General features: G+C 39.5%; 1 protein-coding gene across 2 annotated transcripts; it reads right to left on the bottom strand.

The window, feature by feature from the left end:
- Window positions 1-16,353: 16,353 nt before the first annotated feature.
- fezf2 (FEZ family zinc finger 2) lies at window positions 16,354-19,374 on the bottom strand. 2 transcript variants are annotated; one of them, XM_061220845.1, is made up of 5 exons: window positions 19,358-19,374; window positions 18,128-18,966; window positions 17,724-17,858; window positions 17,476-17,608; window positions 16,354-16,891 (listed from the first exon to the last, which is right to left on the bottom strand). In XM_061220845.1, the coding sequence occupies exons 2-5, from the start codon at window positions 18,911-18,913 to the stop codon at window positions 16,635-16,637; spliced, it is 1,311 nt and encodes a 436-aa protein (XP_061076829.1). In that variant the 5' UTR covers window positions 18,914-18,966; window positions 19,358-19,374; the 3' UTR covers window positions 16,354-16,634. The 2 variants fall into 2 exon arrangements, with proteins under 2 accessions (XP_061076829.1, XP_061076828.1); XM_061220844.1 differs by lacking the exon at window positions 19,358-19,374 and adding an exon at window positions 19,229-19,357.
- Between the last annotated feature and the right edge of the window lie 6,270 nt (window positions 19,375-25,644).

Below are 25,644 nucleotides of genomic sequence, written 5' to 3'. Positions count from 1 at the left end.
GTGATTGTGAGTTGGGGAGGGAAAGGTGTAGCCTGAAGAGATGGGTCTTCAGTCTGCGCTTGAAGGAGGTCAGAGACTCTGCCGTTCTGACATTCACCGGGAGGTCATTCCACCACCGTGGGACCAGGACAGACAGCAGTCGTGAGCGTGAATCAAGTGACGCATATTTTAAAGGAGTAACATGGTGGTTGAATGTAACACTTGCCAGTTGTCTTTCGGCAGCAATAAAACAAATATGCATAATTATTTTATTATGCAGTCATTTAAATGTATTTTAAAACGTATTTTTCTAAGCCTAAATTTCCCACTATAAAAGTTCACACAAACTGTCTGGGCGTGGTAATAAGAACTGTCAATTAGCTATGATTGAAAGATTGTGCCCCCACTTTCCACACGTTGCTGTTTGTTATCACAGCTACCTCCACGATACGCACTCATCTTGGGAGACTGAATTTTCACAAGCTAGCTCAATTAGTATATCAACTATGATCGATAGCTAAGGTAAACACGCGGACTTGCTAGCTAGCTAGCCAAGTTAAGATAAAAACACAACTAAAACGTCCTTATGAAAGCAAACTAGCTATCTAACATAATCGATAACGTCACCTTATGAAAGCAAACTAGCTAGCTAAATTAATAAAACCAGAAATAGTCTAATAGCCTGTATTGCAGTTCAATGCTATATAGGTCTATGGGTTATTTGTATCAGAAATACAGCCTACAGTGAGCAATGGACGTCATGATTAACTATGAGGCAGCTGCATCGTTTTTATGCATTGCAATTTCAGTGGTGCATTTCCTCTTGGAGTAGCCCAGGCTATTTAACTCCCTGTTCCCATGGATAGCCTACAAACAAATACTTGAAAAAATGCCTGCAATATAGGAGGGAGTGTTTTCCTCAGAGTATAAGTAATATATAGAGTCAGTGACGCGAATAGAAACCTATGGGGGGAAATTCTGCCACACTATGAAGTGTAATAATTTCACTCACTGCTCATGCTCATTTGTGTTATTGGTCACAAATACAAATACACAATGAAGAAAACACAGTTAATTACGTGCCTTGCTGAATAAACCAATGGAAAATGCGTGCAAAGAGTTTACATCAGAGGATGTTTTGGGAAATACAACATAAAACACGTACATCTTTGTCATTACCTTACATGCATTCGGCCGAAGCTCTTATCCAGAGCAAGGTAGGGAGGGGCGGGAGAGGTGAGGTGCAGCCTGAAGAGGTGAGTCTTCAGTCTGCGCTTGAAGATGGCAAGAGATTCTGCTGTTCTGACCTCCACGGGGAGGTCATTCCCCCCGTGGGGGCAGAACAGACAGCAGTCGTGACTGGGAAGTGCAAGTGTGAAGGGGGGGAGCTGCCAGGCATCCTGCGGTGACAGAACAGAGAGGTCCGGCAAGCGTGTAGGGATGATCTTTTGGAGGTAAGCTGGGACTGACCCCTTAACTACCTGGAAAGTTAGCATCAATGTTTTGAATTTGATGCGAGCCATAACAGGCAGCCAGTGGAGGGTGGTGAGCAGGGGGGTGACGTGGGATTGTCTGGGGAGGCTGAAGACCAGATGAGCTGCTGCATTCTGGATGAGTTTCAGGGGTCTGATGGCAGACGCTGGAAGGCCAGCCAGAAGGATTTCTGACCAAAGATATACTGTAGGTACCACTAGGGGGTGACTTCCTATCAATTTGTGAAAGTTTGTCAGGTAAAAAGGAATTTAGCTTATGAAATGACAATTATATTGTTCCCTCAGAAGCAACTCAAAATATCCAGATTTCTGATGACGCTGCTGAATAAACCCAGGGCTCCAGACTCCAGCTAAATGGTTGGAAGTCTGGAGCCCTTTTCTTTTTCATCCCCTTCCTGGAAAACAAGATTGTGGTACCAATGTTGAGCAAATATCTGTAAATTTTCCATTCCCCTCCAATCATTATCATACAGCAGCACACATTCCTCATTTGACATCAGTCACGAAAAGATCTGTTTCACCCATATATAAGTCATATTTCAGAAGCTGGTGCTTCTCTAACTTCTGTTTCAGTTTGTCTTAAAGGATTTTAGGAATTAAGCAATCACTGCACAAGTTTGTAAACTCAGTTACACTCCTTGTTTGATAGCCTATTGCCCTCATAAATTGCAATATCTGTACCTGTGGAATTAGAATATTTAATAGCCATATTGTGGGTTCCATCTCTAATCAAAAGAGAATCCATGCAGTCAAAGAAAAAACGATGAATAAATATAAATAGGTAATAAAAAGAGAAAATATACCTACTATGAGAAAATAACAGCACTAGCCTATAATATTTGAAAAGACAAAAGGGGGCAAGTTTCAAGTTGGATGCTGTAGTTTGGCACATTGTTTATTTTTCTTTGTTATGATAACTTAAATGTGTGATTCCACACCAACGTTCTATTCAAATAGAATTTGATTACCTATCGTCTATCTGGACCTTGAAAGAGGAGCCTTGTTAGATCCTGAGTGAAATGACTTTGAGAAGGAGAATGTAGGTAGTAATCACTTCTTTGGTCTCTAGAAAAGACTTGTTTTAAAATGCAGCGAGGGTGCAGTCAGACACTGTGTATAGAGTTGTGTACCGTCTACCTACCATAAGACTGGATAACTTTTCATTCAGAACCCCAGTTCCTCCATCACCCCGGTCAACAATTCCGTCTTGGGATTGTTTCTGACCAATGGGCCGGAAATATCTCTCTGACCTGGCAAAACTATTCTCAAGTCTTTCTGCTTGTGCAGCTGCAGCAGGGGTAGCAGGATGGTAGCTGATCCAACCTCCATAACACTGATGCTAAAAGATATGTAGAAAGCACTTTACAAAGTCATACAAGGACACTGGGTTATCATAGAGATGCATATTTATCTGGACAGGAAAGCACGCCTTCTGCTAACCTAAGCTGTGAAGCAGTCAGAAGTATGGCTGTTTGCAAACATGGGAGCTCCCCATGAAAGTGAATGAGGAATATCAGACTTGTTTAGGCAAAATGAAACTTCCCCAAAGCTACTTTGAAACTCAAATTAACAATCATTACATTTCATAAAGAATTTGGATATGATTTTCCCCAAGTGTATGGGGTGTCAAGGCCTAGCCCAGCATGGCCAAACTGCTTTGGAACAAGATATCCCATTGGAGCAAATCAAATGCAAAGTTTGCTATGAATGCAGTGAAATACCCCCCTTCATGCCAAATTTAACTGCATTATGTAAGGGATAATACCTTATGAAAGCATCAGTTATAAGGAAATAATTGCCCGATATAGTGGTGCTACCACCCGTTTACCACCCTGAAGGGCAATTATAGTTTGAGTTCATTATCTGTTCGCTGGCTATGTCTTAAACGTGGTTACAATGGTTTAAACGTTATTTCATGATATCAAGTATCAAGTAGAGTAAAGCTGCGTGTATTCCAAATGTGAAGCCTGCCCTTATGTCGATTACGTGAGGGAGTGACACTGTGGATATTGGCACTGCATTATTAATTATTAGTCTGGCTAAGTTTGATACAGTAGCATATTTCCTGAGGTAAGTCTACAGCTACATGTATGTTGTTATGAGCAAAGTGGTTACAATGGTCTGCTTTGTTAAAACAACCAACGTTAGCTACACACTTGCATAGGCCTACTCTACTAGTAATCTATATTATTTCCAGCATCTAGCAAAACTGTATCCACAAATATCCATTTACCATGTCCCGACTCTGATATGTAACATTATGAGGACGGCCTGTAGCGTAGTGGTTAAGGTAAATGGCAAGGTCGGTGGTTCTAATCCCGGTGTAGCCACAATAAGATCCGCACAGCCATTGGGCCCTTGAGCAAGGCCCTTAACCCTGCATTGCTCCAGGAGAGGATTGTCTCCTGCTTAGTCTAATCAACTGTACGTTGCTCTGGATAAGAGCGTCAGCCAAATGCCAATAATGTAATGTTGATAGAATTTGTCATGGATGTCCTCCTAAAATGCCCCAGGTGCATTTGACTGTTAAAATGTACGAAGTCCTCACGCCACAGTTTCCTAAAATTGTGTGGGGAACACTGAAAGCTAAAATAAATGTAACTAAAATTAATTATTGCTGAACTCCACCCCCAAAAGAGCATTCAGGCCTGCTGTTGACGTATTACATTGATGTGCATTGCACCCACTTTAGAGAGTGGTGCGCTGTGAAATACTGTGGACTTGAAAGGTGTGCAGCTGAAGGAAAAAGGTCAGGAAAGGCTGCTTTAAAGGACAGCACGCATTTCAAAAATGAAATTCAGCATAGCCTGACTATTTATAGGCTTTGGAGTGATGGCTTCTGAAGCATCAGAATCATATGTTTCAGGAAGAGCAACAGAAAACAACTATTTTACTGAAAATATTTAAGTTCATGCTTGAAGTAGAATTCAAATTGATGTAATTGACCAAAACATTGTAGACACATGAAGTGACTAAGAAACCTACTTTGAAAACCTTTCATTTCTAACTGGCAGTAGAACTGGTCCAATTGGCTTGGTTTTTTACATTGGCTGCTATGGGTGTTTGATTACTTTTCATGAGAATAATTACATCTAAAAAGATGCTTCTTCTTCACTCACCTATGGTGAATGTAGCCTTGGCCTGGGGCAGTTGTTGTCGTCAGACGGTGTCCAACGTTCTTTGGGTGTTTCGACCCTGAACCGTAACACCCTCCCGTTGGCGGGTCAGCAGTGGTGGTCAAATCACTGCCCATCTCCTCCTCCTGGCTTCCAGCTTATCTCCTCTCTCCTGTTCCATAGCCAACAAGAGGCTCTTCCTGCTGCCTCCCCCATCCTGTGAGCTGCTGTCTTCCTTTCCTGTCATACCAATGGCTGTGAGCATTCTCCATACTGACTGAGCAGGGAATCCTCTACAGCCGACCTCAACTGGGAATAGCCTGGGAAAGCTACCTTTTCCCCCTGCAGTCTTGCAAGAGGTCCTTGCAATGTATTTGGCACTCTTTCTTTCAAAGGCTTGGTCACACCCTTCTTCCCATGAGACTGTAAGTTCGATGACGATGATTTCCTTTGCCTCAACTGACCACAGAACCACATCTGGCCTCAGGGCTGTCTGGACAACCTGTGGGAACTGCAGCCTTCCTCCCAGGTCTCCCCCCATAATTGGGCCTTTTGTAGTAGGTTGTTCGATATTCTTGCTGTGGTTGATGCCTTTTCTACCTCCCTCACGATTTTGATTGATGGTGTTGGTTTCCCCTGCATTTGCCGTTTCTTGCGTCTCTCCTGCTCCATTACATTACAGGGTTAATGGCCTTGCTCAAGGACCCCACGGCTGTGCAGATCTTATTGTGGCTACTCCGGGATTCAAACCCCCAACCTTGCTTGTCCCAGTCATTTACCTTAACCACGATGCTAGAGGGTGTTAGCGGCTGTCATGAGCCCCTTGTCAATGGCCCCACATGTACCTTCTTTGGGTGAGTGCTGTTTTACACCCTGTTTTACACCCCGCCATTGTGCCCTTCCCCCACAAAGCTTGCACAGTGGGTCCTCTCTCATGCCCCACCTGTGCAAATTTGTTGGAGTCGGGAACGTGTCATATACTGAACGCAGCAGTCAAATCAAAGCCAGGTTAAATAAAGCTATTTCAGCAAGGATTTGCTCTTTTTTTTCCTTTTTTTTGTGGTAATTACACTGAACTCATAGAACATATACCCATCAAAGCATTAATGCAATTATGGATATGGAGCAAATACTTTTTTTAAAATTGGTTTGTCTTCAAGGATAAAAAGTCACATGTGGGCATATTAGCAGAATCTTGAAAGATTCACAAACTAAGCATTGTGACTTGTAGTTAACTTGTACAAAAATCTATCATCCCTATGAAATTCCTTCATAGTGAAACAAATTGTTCAATCATGATACCGACATTAGTGCATAGTGTGATGTACTACGCGTATTGGACACTAGGTGGCAATGGGCTTAATTAGTCTTCAATGATACAGTGTCCCTGTTTTCACCTCTTGTTGAACACTTGATCAGATCTCAGTCATCAGCTTCAATGAGGATTACCAGTGCCTCTTCAGTGTCCCTCACATCTTTGGATAGCTGGGTATGATGAGTGTGTTGCAGCATGCCCCACTCACAGTCATCATACCCCTGCACTGCAAGATTACATTACTTACATAGTCATTTATCCAGAGCGACATACAGTAAATTGCAAATCAGAACCGGGGACAAGTGCGGTGAAAACCCTAGAGGGAAGTACGGTTCCAAGTATCAGAGTGGTAGCATAGATAAAAACTTTAACCCCCGTAGAATAATCAGATAACTGTCCAAGTAAAAAATAGAAAAAAAAAAATAATAATCCAGTTGTGATTTTTAAAAATGATATGAACCATTATAATTATGAATAAATCCCATATAGTTTGTGTATATGCATTTACAAACAATCAAATTTCTTGGCTCATTTCTGATAAATGGTAAAAGTTATGGTGCCATGTAAGGTACATGCCTGGGTCCCGCAAGGTAAGTGGTTCTAATCCCAGTGTAGCCACAATAAGATCTGCACAGCCGTTGGGCCCTTGAGCAAGGCCCTTAACCCTGCATTGCTCCAGGGGAGGATTGTCTCCTGCTTAGTCTAATCAACTGTAAATCTTGGACAAAAGCATCAGCCAGATGACAAATGTAGTTTAATGCTTTGGGCTTCCATACTCCGGAAGCCGGGATACATCATGATCTCATGAACATAACAGAATGCACCAACTCCCTGCTCTAACCCTGGAAGTCTTTCCATCGCACACATGCTGATGCCCTTACCAGCTCCTAAAAACAAAGACAGCGGGTTTTCGTAATGTGCTAGCTTTAGCTGTGTAATTATGGAATTATGGAAGGGAACTTCATTTACAGCATTAACTTTTATTATTTTTATTATTTTATTATATTTTTATTATGGTATTTTATGGTAGGTCTGACTGCTGTCTTTTGAACACCTGCCGTGTGTATGTTTTTGTATACGCCCTACAGAACAGTGTAATGATAATACATCATTAAAGATAATTAAAGAATCACATGCCCTATAATCCTTGTCCCAGAGAGCCTCAGGGTGTGTTGGGTTTCATTGTTACTCAGCAGTTAATTGATCAATCAAAGCAGCTGATTACACAGAACAGAATGGAAAATTGTTCTGATAAAATGGTAAGCACTTATCTGCACAATGATACCAAGGCATAATACTGACTTTTATTTAAAAAATGTAATTGATGTGCAATATATCGGCATTTTTATGATGAACATGTTCAATAATATTTGCAAAATATACAAATTATTGTATTGTGGACTGAAATATGTCTGAATATAGAATGTATTGTTAGATATAATAGCAATACATTGGCATATATTCTAAATACTATATCAATAGTCCATATATTCAGATTCAGTATTCATTGACATACTTTAATATGTCAAAAAATGCATGTTGAATTATGCGTCTGGATATATGGAGACACTTCATACAGTATTTACAGTATAAAAGCAATTCATTCAGATGTATTATTTGACATTTAAGTATTCAAAATATATTTTCATTTTTCAAGCATGGCATACCCTGGCAATATGTACACTGAAGGGAAAGGATATCTGATCTGATGAATGAAGGGTAATGTGCAGTCCCTCTCCTAAAGTGCTGCCTGGAGTGCAGTCAGAATGAGCCTGCCCTTGGAGAAGTGGGAAAGAATATATATCAATACCCTTCTGCTCTGTTATTTCTGTCCTATGTATTCGCTCAAAATAGGGAGTAAAATCCATACGAGGCCTCCTCGTCATTCTGATGTTGTTCCCTGCAGGTAAGAAACAAAATCTGCTTCTGGAACTCATTCCTTTTCCAAACAAGACCATAGGGAAGATCAGAGTGAAATGGAAATGCTGTAAATACAGAATCTTTTTTTTTCTTTTCAGACTTTGTCTGGTTTTCATGCAGACACCAACAAAAATCAACCACGGGTAAAATTGCTACTGTGAGGTACATGCACTGTGAAATCATTTTGCAACCTCATTTATCTCCGAGCCTGTTTTTTCCATAGTGTTGTTCCGCAACAAATACAACGTAACACTTTGATGTTTGTGTTGGGTTTGTGATAAGCGTATGAGTCACAGTTTTGATGTAATTCAGTCTGGTGTCTTGTTACAGACACGACGGTGAGCATGTGTGGAGGGAAATATCCCACAGTTTGAGTGTTGCGTCTGGTAAAGTGACAGAAGATCACCTAGGAAACACAGTGGAGACAGGTAAGATATATCTTTGGACAGTTTCCATATGCCTAATGGGTCTATATTTGTGTTCAACTGAACTTGAGATAGGTTGTTTGTATGCAGTGCTGTTTTATATATGAAGCATACGTTGTGTAGGTGTTAAGTTTGGCAGGCTCCACAACTATATTGACTGGCTTCTATCTATCTTTGTAGGGTGTCCGCAAGCTTTTAACTAATGCCTTTGACAAATGATTGGATGATGTCAGCAGTTGTTCATAATCTGCCAAACCATGTTTCTGTGTTTGGTAGAAATATATATATCCCATCCCAATTATATTAATCATGTTAAAGGCACAGTTCACTTTCTGGAGCTTCATGATATTATTTCAGTTTTAAAGTTTGCGTTCAATTGGACCAGACATTTGTGTGTACATTTAATGATATTTAACATATTTGCATTTGTGTGTACATTTAATGATATTTAACATATTTACATTTGCGTGTACATTTAATGATATTTAACATATTTACGCACGTTTCTGAAGACTCGTCAGCATTATAGCAGGTGAGGGACTAAAGATGAAAATGAGCTCATTAGCTAGCTCTGCCACATTTACTTTCATGTGGAAACTGAAAAGGTTTATTAATGTGCACTGTCCCTGGAAAATTATATATAATTGAGCATTAGGGGGTACGTACATGAGAATTAGACTTAAGTGGCTGAACCTGTTGTGCAGTGACATTATGCCTTAAGGGTTTGCACATGTGTATGCCACCTGGTTATTCTTCATAATATAGTCTTATTTTCAATTGTAAGGAAACGGAAAGAAGCCCTGTCACTGGTATTCATGTTTATAATTGTGAATAAATTCAATGAAACCATATGAGTGCAGCCACTAAATTAAGTATATGTTCTTGCTTCACACTGTGAACCCCTGGATGCTCCTACACCAGCCACAATTACATTAGCAATTGGTGTTTTGCACAGGCTCTTATTCAGAGCAACTGACAAAGTGGTATTGTAAATGTACCATGTGGTTAAGAGGTCAAGGCCACACATGTAGCTCTCCAGGTATAAAGTGTTATTTCGTAAGGTAGAATTGTCTGTACCATGCAAGGCAAATATAATATAATACAATAACAACTGACCAGAATACTATTTGCATTGAGATATGCCTTCCTCCCCCTCACGAATTAATGTGGGCACACACACGCACGCACACACACACACACACACACACACGCTCACATACACACCTGGCTTCTGAAAGCATGATTATTAGCTTTAAGTAAAAAGTACAGTATGGCCATAGTAAATCCTGATAGTCTTCTGAAGCTTGTTTGCAAATCTAATGTCTTTTGTCTGGGGATATCAAAACTGGGGATATTTGTGGATTTGTTTGTTTAAAACTTCAAATTCTCTCCTCAGCCATATTAAGATTTATCCATATGGATACATCTACTCTTTTTTCACTTAGGTGAGATAAAATGAAAAAATATCGGCATCTGACTTCTGAATGCTGTCATGCATACTTTTTGCCACAAGGGGGAGATAATAGCTTAAATGTCAAAATGAAGAATTCCCCATGAAACCATATTTCAGCGACCTCTTATCTATCATTAATTTCAGCTTCATGACATTGTTTGACTGTATATATTAATGATTAATGTTTGTCAATTTCTTTAAATAATGCATACATTCATATATGTTCACATTTTCTGATTCATTTTACTTTATTTCAGACTAAATGTAATTTATTCTAACTACTAATATTCAGCCATGGAACCCACTGCCACCACAAAGTTATATCTGTTAGTGGTTTTCTAATTAATGCTAATCAAAAACTGCACATATGTATTAGCTCTAGCTGTAATCTTCATATTTTATAATTTACGAGTATCAGTCTATTGTATCTGTAGTTTGCATGCTTTGTATGCTTCAGTCATATTCAGCAGTAGCCTTGGTCAACCAGATGACAAATGTCAATCATATTTTTTTGTGTCCATTGATTTTAGTTTTTCAAGTCAACTTCTTCTTAAGACATCATGTAAGACGTCATGCTCACACTTATTCATTTTTAATTTATTTATAACATGTTTTAGCCAGCATTCTACTTTGTGCAATTGTAACCCTTGCTTTCACTACAGACAACGGTAAGGGTTTAAAATGTCCTTCATGTGTTCGCTGTGAGGCACGTTCGATCCCAGCTGAGCTGGAGCAGGGCGCATGGCCACAATGCCATGTAATGAGCCGATACACACACCATAACGGGAGGGTGTTTTACAGTAAGGGGACTCCTCCACCTGCTTTCTGCCGCTCCGTCGGTGAGCTCAGGCCCTGCGCCCGGCTCACGCTCCCCGGTAGAGACAGCGTCCTCGATCACCCTAATTGCGATGATCAAACCCGCGTCGTGTGACACGGAGTGGCGGCTTGACAAACGCGATCATTCGGATGGCCGGGGCTGAAGTGGCGGGGGTTGGCAGATGCCCCTGTTCCTCAGCTGGGACCCGCTCATACCCTGGAGGTCAGGCACCAGTCAGAGGACAGGAGGGAAGGGGGGGTGCCACAAATTATCTAAAAGGCTTTTGAAGACCACGATCTGGAGCCCTTCCAAATGACTAGCTTTACATTATGTATTCTAATGGAGAACACCCTGAGGTGGATTAGCCACAGACACCACAGTCCCATCATGCCATTGGCAGAGGCCCCAGTGCTGTTAGCTGCATGCCTGCCCTGACCATGTTCGTCTCATCCTTCATTGCCCCAGTGGCACGTGCTTTTTACCAGCAACCACTGGCTCAGAGTAACTACCAGAACTGGACCATCCCAAAGTGTGGGTCAGCCATCCACACTTAAGAAACCTGTACCACACACATTACATATGTAAGCTCTGAATATTGACACAGAATAGTAAATAAACAAAGGAGAGTCTAGTAATCACTCACTTGCGCAGGTTGTAGTTTTATATGTGGCACAAAGGATTTAAAGGCAGCTGCATAAGTTTTGTGGATAAAGCCAATTAAGATGACTCAAGATTATTTACTTTATCATCAGCAAATTCTTCAGTTCATGTACTTTGTCAATTTTATTGCTGATTTACCGATAGCATGGCAAGGGACCATCCCTGGTCATTCCCAGTATTAACAATTCTTTTCAGTTTTTCTGACAATTATTGGCCTGAAATTCCATGGTTATTTTAAAATGAGTTTGTTGCATTTTGTTGAATCATCAAAATCACTTGTTAAAGAATTAACCGTAAAGAATTGACCTTTGAGATGCAGATGTGTGTTTCTCAGAAGCCTTTTTAATCACTTAGTTTAAGCCTGGATGGGATGTGTGTATATGCGGATCTTCTCAGATTTCCTCCACATCTTGACCCTCAGACGTTGTATGTGGATGCAGGGTGGATCTGTTCTGAGCCTCTCTCCTTTTCCACAGCAGAGCCTGGCCTTCTTTGCCCTCTTCCACATTACACTTCATGTCAAAGTCTGGTGATTTCTGATTCTCGCAAGCGGAAGGAAATTGCTTTGGAGCGTACCTTTTAAATTTGTACGGGAATCATGTTGAAACCCACTGCCTGGGCTTGTTTTGCTTATGCAGTGCTGTGTCTGTGAAATAAACTCCATGTTTGACATCACGGTTAAATCAACTTGTGAGGCCATCTCAGACCGGAGTAATTGAGGATTCTTGTTTCATCCAAACTATGTGAATTCTCAGGAGGTGTCTGACCAGGACCTGCCTCCTACACCAGTAAAGGACACAGACTGCGTTCGGGCTGGGGAAAACGTTAGCATGTAAAGGTTGAACGGTTTTTTTGGAGGTCATGGCTTCCGTTATTGTGGAAAATAGTGCTTAGGATTGGGCACAAGGACAGAAGGTCCCCTTCAGCTCTTACCCCCAAGCTGTAAAGACTGGCTCTGAATGGAGGTCGTGTTGGAGTCTGACATTGATGTAATTCCAGCAGGGCAGAGTATACCCTGCTCCCACGAGGGTGCCTGGAGACCTTTAAGCCACAAAGCACCTTCTCAGACTGTGCCCTTGAAGAGGAAGAAAACCTAAGGAAGAGGTTTATGCTGCCTGTCTCCTTTTTCATCTATGTGTGCTGACCAGTACACGGTCATGGACTTTTAATGTTTTTCCGAATTAAGCAAATTTCGAATTGGATGAGCAATATAATATGTCCAATTTTCACATTTTAAATTAATAATCAATTTAGTGACCATTTATTTATTTGTTTATGTATTACTATTTTTTGTTTATTTCAAATTCGTGTTTCTATGAAATATTACTAAAACATTTTTGTAGGACCAAGGGTAACTACGTGTGTATTAATTTAACTGTGTCACTGGACAATAATTTTGAAGAACTTAAACAGCGGTCACAATGTTAAGTAATTAAAATGGGAATACTGTAAACTTTAAAGATATAGCATGTCGTTTTATTGTGGTGTTTATTTCACTATTACATATTCGGTACATATTTTAAAAAGACTCTAACAATATTATTGTCAATTGCCTTTTTTTTTCTTCTTTTTTTTTGGACATAAAGAACAGTGTACAGAACACCATACAGCCTGCTGGCTGATTCCATCTTTTCAACACCAATCTCCAGGAATAGATCCAACGAGTTCGCCTGATGCTCATTAACTTCCCCTTGGCATTTTACAATGTGCCTCGCGAGCGCTTTGTGCCAAGAACTAACGCTTCTCCTAACAAGTAATACAACTCGTTCGTTCTACTCCAGCAGGGAGAGAAATTGCTTTCCAAAACCATCGCTAGGGATGGTTTAATTAGAATTTCATTTGGACTAAACGGAGGGAAAGCGATTTAGTTAACATTTGGTGGACTTAATTGGGCTTTTTTTCTCCCTCACCCCTTAAAATGCGGAGCTACCCCGTTAATCTTTCATTTATAATCAATTGAGTTGACTAAACAAAAGTCCAGGTCCTCTTTTCTTCCTGTCTGAAAGGCGATCCTTTGTCGCTGGTAAATGCCGCGTTTTTGAGTGATCCTGGTCGTGTAGATATACTCGATTGTTGACAGTTCATTACTGCGCTTTTGTCCTTGAAATCTTTCTTGCTGCGTTACATGTGCATGCTGTAATGAGCTCCGTTGTCAATTAACATGTTTCTAGGAGCAAAGCTGGTTGCTCAGATGTTGAAGAGGTAAGTGCAGAGAAAAGGGCAACGCGTCTGTCTTTAGGTTGTTTACTTCCCACCACTTTTTATTCCGTATCGGGCAAGATGGGCACCCCTGCACATTACGCACAAAACACGTCTCTGTTGTAAACCCCCCCCCAAAAAAAAAAACCGTACAGGCGCACACACACACAGAGTGAGAGCGAGGGCGAGCATTTGTACATAGAAATGTGTGAAAGTACAGTTTTTTTTTGTTATGTTTTGTTTTTTTCAATTAAATGCGACAAAAAGAAAATAAACGGCGTTGGATAGGCTACACTTAACAGAAAAAGAAGCGTCTAATGGCTTAATTCAGCGAGTCAAGTAAGCGCTTAGGACCAATGTGGCGTGACGTCAGGGGTGAGGAATAACAACTTAATAGCGGAGTTATTGTTTAATTGGGCATATCGAGCACAGTGGTATCATGCCTGATATGTTTGTACTGTCATTTAATCGTCACTTTAAGAGGGGAGCCCTTTCCATTTTCAACTAATCACTCGGTGTATGTAGAAAATAGTAAAACTACTACCTTAAATATCACGATATGATACATTTCAAGTTATGTTCTACCAATTAATATAGAAAATAAGGGAACATTTTACGACTAAACGATATGTTTTGCTTCTTTCAATATTCATCCAATCTGGCCCATGAATGGCTATATTCAACCTATTGTCTAGACTTTGAGAACTGTGTTATAATAAAAGATACATTTTTAATATCAAATAAATTATGTAAATGTTTAAATGAAGATCAGATTTCGAGCGAATAGCATATTTATTTAAACAGAATACGTTTATAAGTGTGTTAAAGTTTTTCCCCCAACTTGACAGAATGTTCTTCCTCTTGCAAAACAGCAAGCAGATCGTCGGTAATAATATAGAAAATTTAAACCGTAAACAACTAGGACAGTTGTCTGCGTGACACCCACACAATTAATTTACCTGCGGAGGAATTCCGACAGCGAGTCTCTTTTGGGAGGTGTTGAATCAATCTATTAGCTAATCATATTTCCACACATATACAAAACTTGCAATTCATTCTTCAATCTTTAGTTTTAAAAAGTGAGTTTTAACACCTTCTAATTGCTAAGTAGGCTATTTAACCGCAAAATCCTTAGAAAAGTGTAATGGTCACCCTGCGTAAAACCAGCGTAAAACCTGTAATAGCTGCTTGCCTACAATTTACGTTGACAATATTTCTATTCGTCCATTAGTTTTAATTCATGTAATTAACCATAGCATTTTATGAGAGGTATTGCTATCTGATAATTAATTCCACTTTGCGAATTCATCATTTAAAACAGGCAAAAAGGCACATCTTTGCAAAGGTTAAACCTGTTCTCGAAGGCTAAAATGTAGTTGCTTTTATTGAGCTGTGTTGAAGTTTTGCAGTGACTCGAGATGTTGTGCAACTTGATAAATGCATAAACACTTGACATTTGCATAACATTAAAATAATGTTGGTGAAGTGGAAACATTGATGAATAAAACCGCTTCAAAATGGTGGAAAGCCACCTGTTTGGTCCTCTTTCTCTTGAGCAGCATTTATGTGCACTAACTGGAAAAAAGTGAACAGGCCATTCAGCTAGCCTTATTAGCTTTCTGCTCAGTCCCTTGGCAAGGCACGTAATTGCTAATTGCGTTGTAATTGGGAGACTAAGATTTGGTAGCACGCGCCTGTCTCATCAGAATTTCTGTTAGCGCGCAAGGATAATATTGTTCCAGGAGTTGTGTGGAGAATACATTATTCTATATTAAAGTCGGAAAGACGAGGAAAGGTATAGCTGATGTGGCCCAAGTGCTTTATTATTCATATTCTGATGAAGACCGGCTGATATGGTGAAGCTTCCCCTTGAGGGAATTTAGCTGATTAATGTAATGGGCTCTGAAGAGTCCATGTTTTATCTGATAATTTGTTTCATTACACGGAAGTCAAGTGTAAGATTGCATCACTAGAGCCGTGTATTTTACTGAAATTGTTCAAATATACTTTCAGGCACCAACCATTCAATGCATGCGGTTGCAAAAATCAATACGTCCACTAATTTAGAATCGTGCTTATGTGATTAATCACAGACAATATTGCGGTATTTGAGATATAGTAATAATAATAATAATAATAATAATAATAATAATAATAATAATAATAATAATAATTAAAGTTATACAAGTTACAACCGGTAAACTTGCCGGCCCGGGAATATGTGTATCTCGTGTTAGCATCGTGTGATGTGGGTTCCATTTTACAATAACACTCTAAAATTATTTAAAACTATTCAATATATTCAATATCTATGTGTGTGCATGTGTGTGTGTGTGTGTATGTATGTGAATCTGTGTCTGAATATTTTCATTTTCAAAATGTGATCTGAAAGGAACCGAATGCACGTAGCAAGCATGCTAATTATTCTTTTTTTCATCCATGTGCATGATTTCGATACCCCGGACATAGTTGTCTTTAAACCTATGAAATAAAAGTACAGTACTACAAATAGCAGGCAATTAGCTCTGTCCTTTTCTTTTTATGGCGCGAACATTTTATTTTATTTTATTTTTTTAGTTCCAAGGTATTGTTTCGTTCGGATTTGATTTTATCTGAAATTATTCAGCATCATTTCTCCGATTATATGTTTTTAAACTTCCTTCAAGTGAATCAACGAACGAATATGTTTTTTTTTTTTAAGATATAATATCGAAAATAATTGAATATCAATTGCATATATAGACCCAAGATAAAATATGATTGTTTTTAAGTTAGCAGCTAACTTGGCTCTAATATAGTCCTGATGGTGGTTTTAAAATAAATTGTACCTTTAATGAATTCTGATCCCATTTTATTTTTTTATTAGGGGTTAAAGATTACTTTTCATATGTACTCATAAACGGCCAACACCTCATGCTCTTTAACATTCATTTGTTTACATATAACTTACGCTTTCATGTAGCCTTTAAGACGTCTACGATTAACGTATTACAGTACTTGCCGTTCTACATTACAAAACAAAAAAAAATGCGTCCATGGAAAACATTTAAATAACATTTTATTAAACATATTATTTACAATGTAGTCCTTAAACTGTCATTAACACTCATTTTGATTGAAAGAAAAATAGATGATCTGAATTCCATAGGAGAGATTGAGCCTAATTATTATCTGTATATAATAAATGTTCGTTAGTTATATACACCAAACTAGGCGTATTTGTGATTGTCTGAATCCGACGGAAACTGAAATATTGCTCAGCTCTGGAGTCCTCTGGAAGAGTCGTTCGAAGAAGATAAACACGAATTGCTGTCGTGCAGTTTCCGTATGTGCTTCTTCAAATCAAAGTTCCTGCAGAAGCCTTTCCCGCAAGTTCCACAAGTGAACGGCTTTTTGTCATTGTGCGTGTGCATGTGGAAGGTCAGGTTGTAAATCTGGTGGAAAGCTTTGTTACAGATGGAACATTTGTACTGCTTTTCGCCACTGTGCGTGAGTTTGTGGTTCTTGTAGTTCCCTGAAATGACATAAGTAAATATACACATAAGCACACAATGAATGATCCACAACGTGCAATGAAACACTCACTTTCATTTTCTTCTTAAGGTCAGCAGTTCACAATTAAGTTACTTCAGACAAAAGAGTTCCATCCTCCAGCCTTCATTAATCTGCGCTTTGGATTTCGAAGTCAAGAAGTTGTCAAACTTTGTAAAAATCAAGAACGGCAACAACCCAAAACTGTCGGATTATGCATTAGTGAAAGGTCTGTTTTCTGACCCAGAGCGAATTTAAGAATCTTGTAAGGAGAGTTAGTTAAGGTAAAGTGACACATCATGTTTGGAAAGATATTTCAAATGCTGACAGAGTATAATGCCTTAAACATTTACAGGAAAATAAAATTATATTTAATATATGACAGTTTTTGTCATAAATCAAGGAATTATGCCAACTATGACAATACTGACCATGATCAATAGTCAATATGTAGATCAGTAGGCCTATAATTGAACTGTTAAATTATGACATCAGTCTTTCTCGTTGCGTTTTTGTCTGCATGTGTCTGTGTTTTATGTAACTTTAAGATAGCTTTTTTCACGTTACCTTTTTGGTGGAAACCTTTTCCACAAAATTCGCAGACGAACGGTTTGTATCCAGCATGAATCCGTATGTGAGTGTTTAGTGTCGAACTCCTGTTGAAGGCTTTTCCACACTGATTACATTTGTGAGGTTTTTCCTAATAAGACAAAATATAACAACATTTTATCTTAAGTATATATATGCAAATATATAAGTCGATCATACATACATCATACATCATACATATCGTCAAAGATTGAAATGTGACTTACCTGTGTATGAATAATTTTGTGTCGGCATAATGTGCTGGCTTGACGGAAACCTTTCCCACACACTTTGCACACGAACGGTCTGGCGCCTGTGTGCACCGGCATGTGACGAGTTAAGTTATAATGCGCGTTGAAAACCTGCAATAGAGAAGCATATATACTATTTCCCATATGTGCATTGGAGGGGGCTTAATGATTTAAACGACAATTTATGTTAACTAGTATCACGTTAAAATGTTTCGATTTTTTACAGCATTATTTTAAAACGGTAATTGTCTTGAATTGAACAACAACATAGTAATAATAGCTTAATAATATACCGCACAAAGATTAACTTTACAATTACATAATAATAATAATAATAATAATAATAATAATAATAATAATAATAATAATAATAATTTTACCTTCCCACACACTTCACACGTGAAGTTTTTCGGTTTTCCATCTGTTGAGGTGTTGCTTAATTTATTGTGCGCTTTCACGCCACTTTTCTCCGAAGTCATGCTGTGATTTTCCTTTACGATCTGGTCCAGTTGTCCGGGAAGATGCTCCTTGTGTGGATATTGTGGTGTAGGAAACTTTTCGGATGTAGCACCGGCAATTTTAGCATTTTCAAGCAAAAGTAATCTCTGGTGTGCGGTGAGGGATGCATGTGCTTGAGAATTCGCAATGCTCGAAGAAAATAAATGTCCACTTAGTAAATCAGGATGATACGCGGAGTCCAAATAGTTGAAATAATATAGTGAGCCGTTTGTCGGCACCGCCACTGTTTGATGAATTACTTGGGGCTTTATTACCCGCGTTCCTGGCAATAGCGAGTGCTTAAAACCCGAGTCCGTTTTTGTGCACAACCCACAATTGGCTTTGCACATTGAGGCAGAAGAACATATCGTCCCCCTAAAATTAGCTTTCCAAAATTCAGAGTAGTTCATCAAGGCTTTTGCTTGAAGGTCGTAGCTGAACGGTTGAATCGGGATCATGCAGGGAATAGGTGAACATAAGCTAAGCATTTTCTTGCTGCCTGAAATGTCCACTCCGTGGCGGTCCTCAAATGCGTTTTTTGGTTCCGAAGTCTTGGACATGATTCTGTCAATGGAGAAGGCCAGCGCTTTTGGGGCGGCGGGGGTTCCATTCCTGGTCTCGTGTCTTGGGCAGGACATCACTGCTTCCAAAGGAAGAGAACTCGCCATTTTTACCGAACTTGGTGTGAGCAGCCGCTGACTAGCCGCCCTGTCTTCTCCTCCTGTATTCCAGAAAACGCAGGACACACATCAGTTTAATAAGCACCTTGGTTTTACAATGTCACCCATTTACATTCAAATTGACATCTCCTTAACAATAGCATCCAGGGGTACCAGATTAATGCTCATTAACTAGTACACACAAATTAACAGGACATTACAGAGCTTGTTAGAAAAAGAAAACCCCTCTAAGATCATTCCTATTCAACGCGTCTGAATTAAAAATCTGATAGCAAACTTGCAGCCAAAGCTGTTGTGGTTTACCTTTTCTAAAGCGAAGACGGATGTATTCAAGGGTAGCTGCGTGACTACACTGTCACATTTTGGTAGCAGGCAACCTAATCAGCGCGAGATCACTGTCTCTTGTATTTAGCTGACATCACATGTACTCACTTGTATCAGGGTGACAAGGAAACGCCATCACCAGCCCTGTCCCTTCTCCCACCGCCCATTTATACGCGGCCACGGGGGTGGTATACATGACAGTTATTACAGATTATTGTTTATGTTTCTCTCCTCGAGTCCGCTTCCTCTCACCAAAGACCAGGATTTGATCGAATATGTGTGATTTAATCCCTCAAAACATGTTTTGAATAGTATGATATGTATGATGTTTTTCAGGTTCTCATGTCATTAAAATAAAATGTAGGCGATGCTATAAATGTAATATCCGAAAAAGGAAAAAATGAAAACATGAACATATTTTGTAGACATACAAAATATTATTAGTATTATCAGGATTATTTTTGTTATTATTGTTTTATAACTAACAAATACATTTAAAAAGGCATACATGTCTAATAGCTTAATATACATTTAGTTCGTTACGCGTAAAAGTAACCCATTTCGGCGGAAAAGTTTTAACTCAGAGTGCAGTTTTAGTCTACAAAAAGGGAAAAGTATTGATTTTTTTATTTGATTGTGGTTATTTCGTTCTTAGTTTTATAACTGATTTTAAACTTTTCCAACGAATTAATACAACGTTCGAAGTGTGTTTGACATTCTTAACGATGCGGATTTGGATCCCCCGGTTTGACTAGTTCCAATCTTCATTGTTAATCCTTGGGGGTGAAAATAGCTTTTCCATCCTGGTTTGAACTTACTATTTGTATTATTGAGAAGGTCCAATTTCCACCTGTTTAAGGAGCAGATTGCAAGAGCAGAACCCCTCTCGTATCCTATTAAACGTTTTTCCTCCTTCACCTATTCAGAAGAACCAATTTTCCAGAGCGATTCAGAGAGCTGAGCTCCGAAAAAAAGCAGCTCTTTCACTTTTAGCCACTAAAGCACGGCGTGGAACCTGTTTTTGTGTTTTTCTGAAATAAAGGGCCGGATTAAAAAGGAAAGAAAAGACTTAGCTTGGCCAGAGGTATACCAGGCAATGAAAGGAGCCCTTTTTAAAAGCAGCATAAAAGTTTGTTGGAATCCAGAGTTTTGTGTTCTTGCTACAATGACTAGTCGCCCTCTCGGCTTTCTTCGTTTGGGGCAGCTTGAATTCATTTGTTTGCAGACAATTTCACCTGAGACGCGCAACAATTTATTTGAAAACACTGAAAAAATTCTGTCATATGTAGCACACTTCTTCATAATTCGCGTTTCTCAGTTCGTAATGCTTTATGGAAGTCGTTATTCGATTTGCAGGTCAATACGAACTTTCATCCTTTTCCCCTGTGGAATCTATGACATTGAGTGCCAATTCACTTTTGACAAACAGCCTACTCATCTGAATTGAGTGTTATGTTATTAATGTAATGGTGTTGTTAATAAGATAAATACATCTAAAATACTCAGTGATATGAACAACTAGCCTATTCAGCTGCTTCAGAATGTAGGGTACTTTTTGCCATACTTTGTGAGATGTTTCGCATCTGTTTTATTCATGTTCTATAGCCCACTCAAATGTCACCGTTAAATCAAACGTATTGGCCAACTTATATATTTTACTCGAATTAGCGAGACACATTTTAGCATCACTACTTGAATATAGAAGCGTCCATTTAAATCGTTTAATTTAAAACCTGAATGTGCAATTATATTTTAACATCCCGATACACACCTGCAGTTCTAGCGACGACGGGTTTAAAGCGTCTCACTAATTCCACTCATATGTAAATGATCTAACTCTAATTTGAGTTTATTCAAGAATAATTACCGACTCGCCCACACAATAAACATTGATCCTATTGCTATAACCTCACTATGTTCAGCATTTACACGTTCAGCAATTAACTGAAGAATCGACTTAAGAGTCGAGTTCTTGTCTGTAGCTTCCAAAGACAGGATGCAGACCTAACCTGGGGATTTTGGTATTGGATTTCTATAAAAATGTGATTTGTTTACAATGGTGATTTAGTCTGTCATTTAGGCTAGGCCATATAACGCCAAACGGCTGTTCGGAGTGCGATGAGACCGCACTATTAACTTTGCATTTACCTTTCTTGGTAAACAAATAGTGGCAACATGTAACCGGTTTAGCGTAATTGTTTTTTTCTCAGGAGCGTTATATAGCTGATAATAGGCGAAAAACTAAATAGAAAAAAAAACGAACTGCACAATTTAGCCTGGACTAGTGGTGCACTAATTTAATTTGTAGATAGTTACAGCTATTTTTAGTTGCACATTTAACGTAGAAAATGGTATACATACAAATCTATAGGTTTTCAAAAAAATGTTTTTAAACGGTTTTAAACGATTAAATGCCCCCTGATTCCACAGAAAGACAAAACGACATGCATGTATTTGTATTAGCCTTGTTTCATATATTTTCTGGTAATTGCTTAATCGTTATATGTTATAAAGGGCATTTTTATACTGTGATTGAAGTTCATGACTCCTTAACACGGTTCATTTAATCGCTCTGTAGCTACATGCATTCCTCCCTTCTCTTTGCTTTCATCTCAAAATATGTTTCGTAGAAGTAGCCTCTTGTGTAGCCTGCATAAGTTGCAGTTCGCCATCATTAGGAACCGAACGTTTCTCTCGCGAGTACTTAAGATCAACATTCAGTTGTTTTAGTTCATTATTATTAATTAACAATGTTAATATTCTGTTAATTCGCTAACATTGAGCTTAGAAAACACAGCAGAAGTCAGAGCACTATCAGTTATAAACCCTGCCAAATACGAAAATAAAGGAGGTTTTTGGTCTTTGGAGGTTTTTTCCTTAAGTGTGGGTGTGAGACTCCTGCCGGAAGGAAGCAGGAAGCAAAGTTTACTGCCTGACTTGACTCAAGGATGGATCTGGAGCCGTAGATGTCAGCACATCAGCCGGGTCAGACGGGCTACCAACACAGAGATAAACACACACTACAGTAGGATTCAGCTTCTGACAAGTACACCGTGCTGAAGGAAGTGGCAGAACTGTGGCAGCCAGCTGGAAAACAGACAAGAACTTCAAGATGCCATCAAATCTGTATTCCCTTAGCTAGCTGTTTCCATCCTTCTCCTCTCATGTATTCATCTGCAGGCATAACTCGTATTTGTGAGTTTATGAGTTTTACTTATGGCTGGAACACGATGAAATCTGATGCGTTTGCTGTCAAAACTTCCAATTATGTTGAATGTTAAAAGTTTGGGTCAAGTATATGGATGTCGTTCAAGCCTCATATTTGGATATAATGTCAACACAAATTAAGGAGATGTTAATATTATTTATGGTTTCCATGCTTTTTTGGCAGTGGTATAAAAGTACTTGTGCTCTGCGTTGCACTAAGTCACAATATTTCTGAAAGCAAAGGAATGGCGATAAATTGATACAGTTGCTTAAAAAAAGGATTGAAAAGTGTAAGGCGCAAAATGTCTTAATGAGGTTATCAAGATGGAGAATGTGGCAAGACACATTCTATGTATCTAACACCTATACTGTAAGAAACAACTGCACACCTTTTGGCACACTTTCTTCCACACTTTGGGGCCGCTTTTCTCCCTGGAGCGTGTTTAGGCGTAGATTCAATAAGACATCAACCCATCTCCTATCAGGTGACAAAGCTAAGGTTATTGGCAGTTACTCCTTGAGCAGTGATTGGTTTCCCCTGCAGTGTATTTTGAACTTGGTTACAGTCTCATTCTTATTCTAAATTCGTTAACCCCCCGCCCCCCCCAATTCCCTTCTCTTCACAAATTTCGAGTAGGAACATATGGGGTACGATGAAAACAGAATATTGCTGTGCTGCGTGATAGCGTAATTTCTTTAAAAAAAAAAAAATTACATCTATGCTATTATTGAATCAGCATTGAGGTTTTTTTTAAAGGCAAAACCTTAATTTTTTACAGATGAAAAATAGTTTTCCCACACTTAACAATTTAGGATGAATTTGCTACATTTATGTACTTCAGTATGTGATGTATCTGCATGGGGGAGGGTACTGTGTTTTGTGTAAACAGAACCTTTCATATTGTTAAAGGACCAGATAATTATCATTTCTGAGGAGGTGGCAACAGCCTCTGTCATAATACAGGGAGAGGCTGGTGGGTTTGTGCAGTGTTCGCTGGTGCAGGCTGGGAGCACGCCTGGCCAGCTCGCTGCAGTTGGCAGTAACTCTGACAACTCGATGTGCACTAATTGTCTTTGTCAATAGGCGTGATGCTGGCCGGCGTCTCTTGCTGCGCCCATACCAGTCCCCGCGCTTGGGATTAGCGGGACAGCGGGATGTGGTGGTACACACCAGCATCTATAAAGCACTTCTACATGGTTGAGGAACAAAAATTGCCCCTCACCGGACATATACACAGACACACACTCACTCACATACACTCGCACACATACACACACTTAGAAATGCATTTATGCTTCAAACTTCTTTCATCAGGTTTTGCCACATCTGAGGAAAAGAAAAGGTAGCCATGAAAAGCTCTGAGGAGTAGATGTCAGCGAGGAGAAATCCTCCGTGTCAAAGCGATGTAGCATCGCACTGCTGCAGACAGCAGAGTTGGCTGTTTTAATGTATTCCTGAGTGAGCCTTTTTGTCAGCCAGCATTTTCATCCCCCAGCTTTGCTGAATTCCCTTAAACTGTCAGCTCTCCTGCCTCTCACCTGTCTCCTCTCCATCCCCACCCCTGCCACACAGCCTTTCCCATTACCTCTCTTCACTTTTCCTCCCACCAAGCACCGCACTCTTGGACATTTTACAACTTTCCACGTGTGTATTGTATATGTGCGTTTAAAGGTTGGTGTGTGTGTCTTTATGTGCATATTTATCTGTGTGTGTGTGTTTCAAAGTTTGTCTGTGTGTGTTGATGTGCATATGTATCTGTGTATGTGTCTGTATTAGAGACACATACACATGCATCTGAGCACCATTAATTAGTTCTGCATGGTATGCCATGTCCAGACATGCTATTAGCAGGTATTTTCCCTCCCTCTTTCTCCCTTTTCCCCACTTTTCTTTGATGTATTACTGGTGCCATTTTTAGTCCAGGCCTTTTAAACCCCCGTCTATTTTTCTGACCTCCTTCCAAGTGCTGGAGGTTCTCCATACAGTTATTTCTGAATGGATGTGCCTTTTCAAAGAGAGGCCAGACTGTGTCTTTGATGCTGAGAACAGGAGAGTGAATAGTGGGGCCACAATAGTAAGAGGGTTGTGTGAAAGGCATAGTTATGGCAACCTCAAGACTTTTTCCCATGTTGACTGCCTTTGGTGAATACGGCCCACATATCGACCAAAAACAATGTGATCTACCAAACTGCAAGCGACTCTACCCTAACCCCCAGTTCTGTCATGAGTCAAGTAGACCTGGGCGCTGTTGGCCTTCAGACACATCGGCAAGGAGAGCAGCTTTGTGTGAATGCTTTGTGTTAGCATTTCTGATTTCAGTGCAGGTGTATCCAACTGGAACTTTTAAGATGTAGACCCATTTGTACTGTAGCTGTGGTTCTGTTAACTCCCATTTCTTCAAACTGCCATCATCTACTTTAAACTACCAGCTGTTGCTGTTCACGTGATTCCTGTGCACTGTGCACCACTTAAAGAGTTGAATAGCTTTTTATAGACTATCGCTGCTTAATAGTGTCTACTAAATAAATTATAATAATGACCGGCTTTCACTAATCATTTGTGCACTTTTTGGCAATTGCATAAATGTAAAATTTTTAATGACAGTAAAACATAAAACCATTCATCCACTGACACTTGTCGGTATCACTTTACTCTTCATGTGCTAGTCTTTGAATGTCCATTGGCTAATATAGTTCAAAACAGAACATGGAGTCGCTTCCACCAGAAATGATTGTCTGTTCAATGGTAGTTTTATGGTTTATGATTATGGTTGCTTATTGACTATCCCAGACACCAAAACACTTTGATTGATGTGAATTGGACCAATATTTATAGAGAAAATGACAGATAACTGCACAACTGCACAAGATTGTGTTAGCTCACGATGGCCCTAACACCGTCGTATAAGTCTGCCTGGTTCATAGTCTCTTGTCAGCAACAGCTTCCCCGCCACAATGCCGCAATGGAGCACTATTGCCATGTCACTGTATGCTGAAATGGATCGGGTATGTGACTTGTGCCAAGTCTTTATGAAAACGGAAGGAATTGTACTTTACACACACACACACAAAAACCAAAACTGATCTGAAAGTAATTTATTAGTTATCTGTCATGAAAGTTGCACAGTTCGGAACATGTTGAGCTACCTTGGTGTTTGGAACACGGTGAGTTTACGTTACAGTGACCT

The sequence above is a fragment of the Conger conger genome, chromosome 14, assembly GCF_963514075.1.
Source record: "Conger conger chromosome 14, fConCon1.1, whole genome shotgun sequence".
NCBI lineage: Eukaryota > Metazoa > Chordata > Actinopteri > Anguilliformes > Congridae > Conger > Conger conger.
This window is presented reverse-complemented; position numbering and strand designations above follow the sequence as displayed.